The sequence below is a fragment of the Helianthus annuus genome, chromosome 7, assembly GCF_002127325.2.
Source record: "Helianthus annuus cultivar XRQ/B chromosome 7, HanXRQr2.0-SUNRISE, whole genome shotgun sequence".
In the NCBI taxonomy this organism is placed as follows: Eukaryota; Viridiplantae; Streptophyta; class Magnoliopsida; order Asterales; family Asteraceae; genus Helianthus; species Helianthus annuus.
The window spans coordinates 85,616,574-85,627,444 of NC_035439.2; the positions used below are offsets into that span (position 1 = coordinate 85,616,574).

The 10,871-nt window shown below is 35.3% G+C and overlaps 1 protein-coding gene across 1 annotated transcript; it reads right to left on the reverse strand.

The window, feature by feature from the left end:
• Positions 1–4,611: 4,611 nt before the first annotated feature.
• LOC110894590 (sucrose synthase 7) lies at positions 4,612–10,591 on the reverse strand. Its single transcript, XM_022141812.2, has 14 exons — positions 10,352–10,591; positions 9,671–9,825; positions 9,391–9,583; positions 9,188–9,306; positions 8,448–8,760; positions 8,183–8,356; positions 7,987–8,103; positions 7,183–7,349; positions 6,876–7,100; positions 5,983–6,549; positions 5,232–5,370; positions 5,058–5,140; positions 4,933–4,956; positions 4,612–4,849 (listed from the first exon to the last, which is right to left on the reverse strand). Exons 1-14 carry the CDS (start codon positions 10,589–10,591, stop codon positions 4,834–4,836), a joined length of 2,532 nt encoding a protein of 843 aa, XP_021997504.1. The 3' UTR covers positions 4,612–4,833.
• Positions 10,592–10,871: the final 280 nt, after the last annotated feature.

Consider the following 10,871-nt stretch of genomic DNA (forward strand, 5'->3'; position numbering starts at 1 on the left):
TGAAATTTGATGTAAACATAAATGACAAAACTTGTAATTTACTCAAAAGAAAAAATGGTTGCTGATGTTTTTTCACTATCAAGATTTTGTTGGTTTGTTTCTAGGTAGGGTTTAGAATGTTTGAAGGAAACTTGTGTTTCCCATAGTCACAAATGATTTCGTTTCAAATCAAGGGTCCCGTCATTACAACCACTTGTTTTCAACGGGGATGTAATGCAATGATTACTCTCAATTGAATAGACAGACACTTGCTTCATAGGACTCACTTGAATCGTCTCGGAAGTACTGAACAACCGAAATAACAGCTTCGGTTTCATCAGCTGCATCGTTTACCGTGAAATGCATCCTTATAGAAACCACTAAAGATGAGTTGGAAAATTGAATCAACTCTCCTATATCAACATACTCTTCTCCGGACGGTTGATCAGCCTGTACCGAAGAAACCAAATTCCCCCTCCTTTTCTCTCTCTAACAACCCTAGGCCCAAACCACCGCAATCCACCACGATTATCTCTCTTCTAGCCACCGGCACCGGCGCATGACCAACCTGCTGCAGCCAAAAGTCTCCAAGCATCTCTTATTTCTACTTTTTCTCTCTCCTCTTAAAAAACCCTAACTCATCCCTTCACTCATTGCCATCGCCGGCTTGACCCGTGCCCCTACCTGTTGTCATCGTCTACCACCACCTCTTTTCTCATAACTCACTCACCACCTCCCCTTTGTAAGTTGCGGCTATGACACGAGGGTTGTGGCATCGGGAACGAAGGAGGAGACTGAACTGTCGCTTCACTGTTCTCGTTGTGGTCGACGTATACCAACGGTTATGCAAAAAAAAACATCACCTGTTCATCATTGTTCTTGAAGATGAAGATGAAGAAACGGGGGTTTATTCTCTTTAATCTATTAGAACGAACCTTGTTTTGAGAAACTGGTTCTGATTTAAAAAATGCATGACATGTCTGTTAGTGGTTTTTGTAACCAATTGGGAACCACATATTTGCTTCAAGATTTACGTTTGATGTCTAAGTTTGATCACATTTGACTTCATCTACATGTGTTTTGAAATAGGCTTTGTTCTTCGTTTTTTGAATAGACAGACACTTGCTTCATAGGACTCACTTGAATCGTCTCAGAAATACTTAACAACAGAAATAACAGCTTCGGTTTCATCAACTGGCTTTGAACGAGTCTAGAACACTCGTAATCCTCAACCGGCTTTGAAACCGGACGGAATCTACGAAGAAACTGTTGGAATTTGTGGATTTCGGTTGGTTCAGAAACTTAAAAGAGAAGCAACTAAAAAAGCGGTGAACGTTATTTAATGTACACATCGCATTCGAAGAACCTTGCATTAGACACAATTTGATGGAATTTATGGATTTCGGCTGGTTCAGATCTCTATTCGGTCATCTTTCCTCTCAATTGAATAGACAGACACTTGCTTCATAGGACTCACTTGAATCGTCCCAGAAGTACTGAATCAACAGAAGGATGAATCAACAGGCATGCCTTGAAGTACTGAATCAACAAAAATAACTGAGAACCTGATTCTGATTTAAACAATGCACGACATGTTTGTAAAAAAATACAACTGATTACTCGGTCGAATAATGGCCAATAAGAAACAAATCATTAAAAATACAACTAATTACTTGCCATTCTCTTGCACCTTCAACTATGTTGGTTCGGTTTAGTTATTTTTCGACTGTTTCAGTTATGATTCAATAAATAATATCTGATTGAGAAGCACTAAAACGGTTGTGGTTGTCCAATTCTAGATCAGTAACGTAAGGAGAAGCGTTGAGATAACGGACATCCATCGAATACATCTTTCAAACTTTCAAAATTCAAATCAAACTAACACAAAGTATCTCGATATGGTTGGTGTAAAAGCTCACATTTTACTACATTGACCATGTCTTTTGACAAATTATCTGCTTCTTGAATCTGAATCTGAAAGTTAACTAGACCCCTCAAGTTGTCATTCATAACAGCTAAGCGTCTGGAGAAGAGTATGTTGATATAGGACAGTTGATGCAATTTTCCAAGCATTTTAGAGAGACCTTTAAGTACGGATCCTACAACTGCATTTGGAACAAGAAGTCCAACAATATGAATGCACGCAACGAATTTGACAACCAGTCAAATCACACACTATAAAGTGTAAACTTATCGTGTGTTGTAATTTTAATGAAGCAATGAAGATTGAATATGCAAACCGCATCCGTTTTGTATACGGAAACAGTGGCTATGGGAAATAGAAACCCGACACGTCTTCTGTGATGATTCGAAACATTCCGAATAACTAGCAAAAGAACCAAACACGTCTTCTGCTAGTTACTCTTTTCTTCGATTCCAACAAATCTTTCAAGACCATTCACCTCTTTCAACCTACCAAAACACTGTAAACCCCTTCTTTTAATCTATTAGAATGATCCGTGTTTTTTCACGTACATGCCTTTAATTCTCAAACATCAGCAACCATTTTTCCTTTCCCTTCAATTTCGAGAACATTCTCCCTAACATGAGAAACGAAAGAGATTTCGAGCAGTTGGTCGATGACATGATAGACAAAGATCTTGGCACGATCATATCCATTTTCAAGTTTTAGACTAGATAGAAGACGTGTCGGGTTCTTCTGCTAATGGTTTCCATAACCAATTGGGAACCACATATTTGCTTCAAGATTTACGTCTGATGTCCAAGTTTGATCACATTTGACTTCATCTACATGTGTTTTGAAATAGGCTTTGTTCTTGGTTTAATGAAGCTACACGTAACATCTAGTTATATTCCTACATCTATATCTTTTGTTCACTGACAAACTATGTGACATGTGTCTGGTCCAGTGATCCTGGTACTACAGCTGCATTTTAAACAATGCACGCCTCAACTGAGATAACGGACATCCATCAAGCTCAAAAATAAAACTTGTGTTTCCCATAGTCACAAACGATTGTGGTTTGTATTTCGCATAGCCACCGTTTCGGTAGTAAAAAATGGTTGCGGTTCGTATTTCGCATAGCCACCGTTTCCGTAGTAAAAAACGGTTGTGGTTTGCACATTCAATCTTTAATACTTCATTAAAATACCATTAGTAGAAGAACCCGACACGTCTTCATGTTACGGAGAATGTTCTAGAAATTGAAGGAAAAGGAAAAGATTTGTTGAAATCGAAGAAAATAGTAAAAAAGATGAATTTAGGCGTGCATTTGGAACAAGAAGTCCAACAATCCGTTTATTAAAAGTAGCAATCACCTCCAATCATTTCCTGGTCAAATCACACAATATAAAGTTTAAAGTTATCGTGTGTTGTAGTTTGGAAAGATGACCAAATAGAGATCTGAATAACAAACTGTGGAGAACTTGTTTGTGTCGGGTTCTTCAAATAGTTATTCGGAATGTTTCGAATTATCATAGAAGACGTGTCGGGTTCTTCTGCTAGTGGTTTCTGTAACCAATCCATAATCACCCTTGGTAGTTATCCGGAATCGATAAATAACCAACACGAAGATCTCTGCGATCGCTAAGGTTTCCATCAACGGACTGATCGGTAACGTTACTCTGCCTGTGCTCCGATTTAAGCGGCGTGTTCCGATCAATGTTTATCGACATTGTTAAAGGTGATGAAGAGTTTAGAAACCCTAGAATGATTGTGTTTTTACTGGAAAAAACGTGATACTTGAAAAAACACCATTATATACGACCCGTATACACCTATACGGCCCGTACACATGTGGTAACATCAAAAACCTCACAAAATAAATCCATTGAGCCGTATACGTTTTACAAATCGTATACACGTGTATACGGCTCGTATAAATATATACGGGTCGTATATGATAAAATCAAAAAAACATTTCCTGCGCATTTTCCTATTCAAAAACATTCTATACGGGCCGTATAACTGTATACGGCCCGTATACAATAGGGGGTGTGAAAATAAGATATAGGGTATGTGGGAATAAGGGGGGCCTTTTACATCATAGACCCATGAAGATAGTACACATGCACACACCTTTTAATGGAGGTCACCATCTATTTATAGTACAAGACTCAAAACCCTAAAATAGAAATAACAAAGACTGATACAAACAATTGATAAATGCGATAACAATAGTTTCAATTCATCAGTTGTAGCCCGGGTCTTCGAGTCTTGACTTCTTCATAAAGTTACAATGAATTTTGTTCTTTCTTTCGAATATCATTATATTTCTTCAACAATTAACAACCATTTTCATCTTTCCAAATCTTTTCAGTTTTTGTCAAAACTCAAAACCCAACAAGTCCCAAAAAAGATATCGTTTAATTGACGGTTATGGTAGTTAAGAACAGTTGTTATGATTGTTGACAGTTGGTCGTTAACATTATCGCTAGTGTATGTGTGTGTGTGTGTTTATAGGTCGCTAGCTAGGGATATGTAACCAAGTGTGAATTCCGATCATAATTATGTGATTCGGTTATACAAAATCCGCATGTGTATATTCGTGTTTTGACCTTTTTACATAAGCTTCGTAACTTGTGTTATATAATCGATCAATCCCTCTACAAGATAACCTTATGCAATCTCTGTTGGGGTTAAGAGTAAATTTTTTAGTGAAAACACAACATAAACAAAGAATGGTAATTTCTTATTTCTTTTCATCTTATAGATAACTTAACTCCCATAGTCAAAGACATATCAATGGCATTTTAAGTATCATAATGTTATGTTCTCTAATTTATGTATTTCATGTACAGAAATTTCTTCCATATGAATTCATGTGGTCTTGAAAGAATAAAGGTAATGAATTCACGTGATCTTGAACCGAGGTGCATTGTACAATCAATCCTTTAAGCACCAAGCAACCTGAAATAAAGCAAGAGTTCACACTTTTTGAGCTTTAGTGCTTCATTCAAAAAAAATCACACCATAAACGGGATCTGATTTACCTTTGCAATGTGGATGGTGTGCGTCTGTTAAAAAAAGAAAAAAAAAAGAACCAATTAGTTGTGGGTATACGAAATTTCAAGAAAAGTTTATGGCTATAAATTAAGATATTGTTTAGATGACTTGCTTTTGTAAAGACTGTGTTGCCGCTTTCGCTTTTGACACTGGTGCACGGTTAACTTCATCACTAGCGATGGGCACAGTCCTCACCTGTGACATGTTACAAAAAGAAACTGAAGATAAACCCTTTCTTCTAATGATTAAATCAGTTACTTAATGAAAATGAATCAAAGATATATACCAAGTTCTTGTAATGTAGATTGTAGAATAATTCAATGTATCTTTGTTTTGCTTCTTTTTGTTGCTTGTTTAACTGCTTCCAGAACGAGTAAATGTTCCCCATATTCAACACTTTATTTGCATAAATCTTCCATGTGTAGCTGAAATATAAGATACAACTCTTAGTATAATAATTAATGGTCGTGTCTCATACCCAATACAATACCCATCTTATATGTCAGGTAATTACAGTTTGTTACTGTATAAAGCAAGGGCGTAGCTTTGTGGGGGCGGCCGACCCCCCGAACTTTTTGCTGTGTAGAAATTTTTGGGTATATACGTTTTTGACCCCCCGGTTTTATAGAAATTTTGGTATATACGTTTTCGACCCCCGTTCGGAAATCTCAAGCTTCGCCACTGCTAAAAAGTACCTGTTCTCATGCCCAAATACAATTCATACTATTTGAATTTTTATATAATTTTATTACCCAAAAAATAGAAATATGAAACTTAAAGTTAGTGAATTAATAGATTATTCTATTACCCAAGGACAAATCAAAACTAAGACAAAATTTGTATGGGAATGGTTCGGGAAATGGGTATGCATGTTGCAGGTAATCAGGACTGGTATCACCTCCTATGAAAATTTTTGAAACTATCCCATACCCGAATGCCCGTCCCAAACATTTCGGATTTACCCCTTCAGATTCGGGTTCAGGTTCGTTCGCCATCCCTAACTAGGATGTACATGTCAAGGATCAATATTTTATTACCATTCGTATATGCGCTTCAAACCGCCTTCTGAAATTATGTTCCAGTATCCAGGATCCTCTTTGCATTTATGGAAAAAGTCAGCAATCTTATTGCTCGACTGATCACCATAATTAGGATCAATCTGGAATCCAGAAACACCATCAACAATGATCTCAGCTGGACCACCTTGATTGGTTGCAAAAGTTGGTAAACCACAATTCATTGCCTCTATTACTGTAAGACCAAATGCTTCATATATAGCCGGTTGCACAAATGCCCCCTTTGAGTCAGCAATGCAACGATAAAGCTCACTGTTCCTGCTTTTATCAGTTTGGGCTGCTATCCATCTTATTTGACCTTTGAGTTGGTATTTATCTATCAACAAATGCATTTTCTTTATTTCTGCTATTTCTTCTCTATCTTTTGATTTTGAAGGATCGAAGAAACCCGCGACCACAACAAGATTAACCAAGTTCCTTAGCCTCGTGTTCTCCCCGAACCATTCGGTTAGTCCCGTGATGTTCTTCACCGTGTCAAGTCTTGCCATTGAGAAGATGATTGGTTTGTTTTTGTCTTCTAAATATCCACTGTCATATAACATGGTTGTCAACAAAACATTGAATTATTTCAAAAATAAAAAGAATCAAAAAGCGTTCAGTTTTTTAATCAATGGTTTTATCTTTTAAATTTTGAACTTCCTATATAAAAATGTGTATGTTATATACATAAAAATCATTAAAAAAAATTTGTTCATATGTTTATTTAAACTTTGATTGTAATATAACATACACATGACTTACACAAGTTTGTTTGTACTCGAAAAAAGTTATGTTCTCTAGTAGTGATGCTCTTGTAGATAATTAAACACAAATAACTCAAAAGTCAAAAATAATAATATTCATTTCAATCTTACATGTGTTCGTCGTTTTCAACTTTACTAAAGAGTAATTCCTCTATGGCAGGTTGAAATGTAGTGAATCGTTTCGACGTTTCAGTGTAAGGGAAATAAACGGTTTGATCAGCCCCAGGAGAAGCAATGTTGAATTTGGGATCAAACACATTAATGCCTGAAACAACTCTATATAAGCCTGGAAGTGTAAATGCTACATGGCTTTCATACTGCCCAGGTCTATCTTTACTGAAACCATAACATCAAAACTGTTTAAAATCAGAGCTAATTAACAACATATAAGTAATGTGGTTGTGTTTGGATATCAAACCTTCCAGCAATTTCTTGGAAAGTACTAGTGATAATAAAATCTGCTGAATTCATTGCAATCATATCAGCTGTGAATTGACAGGAAAAGTGATATTTTGGGTCCAACTGCTTCCATTTTATGTCTGAATCTTCGTATTTAGTCTTCTCTAAAGCATGCGCAATCGTTCCCTGTAATTTCGCAAAAGTATACAATTTGATCATTTAGACATAGATAATTCCAGCGGAATCTTGTTAACATCTTAAACTAAGGGTGTAAACGAGTCAAGCCCCTTGTGAGCTACTAGATATCGACTCGGTAAAAGCTCGAATAAATCCGAGCTTAAAGGAGCTCAAAACTAAAAATAAGCATGTTTAATAAAAAGCTCAAGTCCGAGCTTCAACTATGAAGCTTCAACTAGCATGTTATTTTATAACTTTTATTTAATATAATAATAATAATAATAATAATAATAATTATTATTATTATTATTATTATTATTATTATTATTATTATTATTATTATTATTATTATTATTATTATTATTATTATTATTATTATTATTATTATTATTATTATTATAAGAAACAACTAAGTATTATATATTATGTTAAATACAAAAGTTATAGCTGTAAATAACATTATAAATGTATACCAAAAATAACAAATAATAAGCATGTTGAGGTCAAACTTGAAAACTACTAACGAGCAGAGCCCAGGCTTAGAAATAAAGCTCTAAACGAGCCAAGCTTGAGCTGGGGCGATCTTAGCCACCGCTCGGCTCAGCTCAGCTCATTTACACCCTTGTTGAAAAGGATCATCTCATACCAATGTGGTTCCAAGTTTGTTAGCCATGAGAGATGCCACCAGGTTTCCATCAGTATAATTTCCAATGATAAGATCAGGTTTCCCTTCCACCATTTCAATGATTTTCGCACTCGCATCCTGTTAGTTTTTAGTTTATATAATCAATATCCCATAAAAAACACACTTATGAACATGAACACGAATTAACAGAACATGCCTGAGTAAAATTTTCGAGGTATGGATAGATATCAAACCGAGACACCCATTTACGAAGAACTCCTTTTTCTGTCCTAAACGGGATTCTAAGAATCTGAGAATGTTTTGTGTTGAGAACCGGTTCCAACACCTTGTTACACTTAGTCCCTTTGGCATCAGGAAGAAGTCTAGTCACCTTGTTTAGATCAGAAAATGAAAAAACAGTGGAAAGTAAAACATCTAATACATTCCTATTATAATATGAACAATCCAAATGTTCTTCTCACCACAAGAATCTGAGGCTTGAAGCTGAGTCCTTGCTGCTTAATCCTAAGGAGCAATTCCTCTTCCATAGCCACAACTTGATCCAAAACATAAACTACCTGGCCTCCAGTATCAGGCAAGCCAAGAACATTGGATTGACCAAAATATCCATGAATGGAGAATAGAACAACATTGAATATGTTTGGAACCCTGCTAAAAAAAGCCTCCAGGTTTACGGGGTCGGGGGCTTGAAGAACCTCCAATAGAAACCGGACTGTTTCGCACGCCCTTTTCGCATTATCTCCCCATCCCTTCTCAAAACCCCATTCTTTAAATCTGTAGATATATATCATGGTTATAAGTTTTATGTACTTGTTTAAATAGAGGGAAATCACAAGGATGGCCATCTTGACTGGACTAGTGAACAAAATAGTCTTGACTTTTTTATATAACTGATAAACTATAGTTTAACATGTGTGATTTGATGCTACAGATTTCAATTTAATACAGCAAAAATTTTATTTTATACGCATGATATCCATATGTCGCGCTAGAGGGGCCATGAATAAAAATAATAATATAATAAAAAACTAAAATAAGAGATTTAAAAATCAAAACATTAATTTGTATAACGGGTATTTTGGTAATTTCAAAGATTCAAACGGGTATTTTTGTAATTTCAAAGAGTCAGACGGTCAACATCGGCTATTCTTGTGATTTTCCCTTAAACTAAATTATATAAAAAGAAAAAAAATAAAGATACCTAAGCTCAAAGCTTTGATATGGGGTGTCATTCGGCAACGACGAAAGGGAGGCATGAGCTACTATTAGAGCCGCTTGAAGTTTTGAAACTGTGTTGAGGGTGTCATTTATCATAAGTTTCTGCACAATGTTAAAATGTGACAAAACAAAGTTAAAAACTGTTTTTTTTCTGTAAAACTATATAAAATTAAACTCCTTGCATACTTCTCCTTGATGATTTAACGAGAGCAAGTAATCAACTAGCAATTGTTGGCAGCCAGATTGAGCATAAAGTTTAGAAGTAATAAACTTCGATGTGAAGTGAACTCCATTTCCAATTGAAGAAGATAAACTCATGGTAGGCATCTTAAAGTCCATTGCTCCAAAGTCTATCTCTGATGCATTTGCATCATTAGCCCTAGATTTGAACATTGATAGCACATAATTATACAAGTTTTCAACCCAAGATTTGGGAAATCCTAACTAGAAAATCTTGCATGTATACCATTTCTCGTCGACGATCATTTCCTTGAACTTCAAGTAATCTGTGGCATTGATCCCTTCAACTGATAGATCGTTCGCACTAACTTTAACGTACTCCCAGAATCCCGGGTTCGGCCTTATAGCAAAAGCAATATAAGGCGGAACAACTGCTGCTTCCTGTGAGATTAAACTGAAGTTAAAACATTTCTTCTTTTTGAAAGTCCGGTGCATATTTTAAATTATATGTAAGTTTCATTACAAACACTGAAGTATTGTGAGAACAAAAGCGAAAACAAAAGGAACAAGTCTTAATCGTTTAATTTTTTGTCAACCCGACATATTTTTTTTAAATATTAGGCTTATTACATATACATATTATGTATATAAAAAAACTATCACACTAATATATTCATATGTTTAATCTACACATGACCTACATATGTGTAGATAATATAATTAACTTACGCATAACTATACATGTGTAGATTATATACATAAACGAAAAATCAGACTAAACTATCCATATATATTTTTAATTTCAGGGTGAGAAACAATAAACACTACATTTACATCATTTTTATTTTTTTTTTATAATTAGAAAAGAAATGGTTTATTTTGTGCTGCATGTTCCAACAATAATTATGTTCTGCATAGAACGCTACTCGGTCAATGTATATAGAAAGGAATATATATAGATATAGACCTGAGTTGTGCACAAGATGAAACCAAGTACACCTTCCAATAGCTCAGCCTTTTCATCCTGGTCCTCAATGACCGTCTCCATTTCTTGCATCAAATGGTGAAGTTTCATCATCCGCTTTCCTTTTTCTACATATTTTAGGAAGCATTTTTTCATATGATACCGGCTTTGCCTTAAGGCCTCCGGCATGGTCTCCACTACTGATTCGGATCGTTTCATTACCGAACTTGGAGAAGCCGCCATGATATAATGAATTCTTGAGATGTTAAAGAATTTAGACACCCAAGACAAGCAAATGTTTGATTTTATTTCTTTCGGAGATGGTTTGTTTGATTTATAGGAAAATGTAATTGTTAGAATATTGGTTGATTTTTAAGAGATTTCTTTGCTTTTGGTTTTGTCAACCATTTGGAAGATGGTTTTGAAAAATGCAAGAATAAGGTTAAAGGAAATGTGGAGTTATTTTTGTAAAGGAAAGAACATTCTTTGTCGGGGACAAGTTTGATTCTTAGTTTCTTTGAGA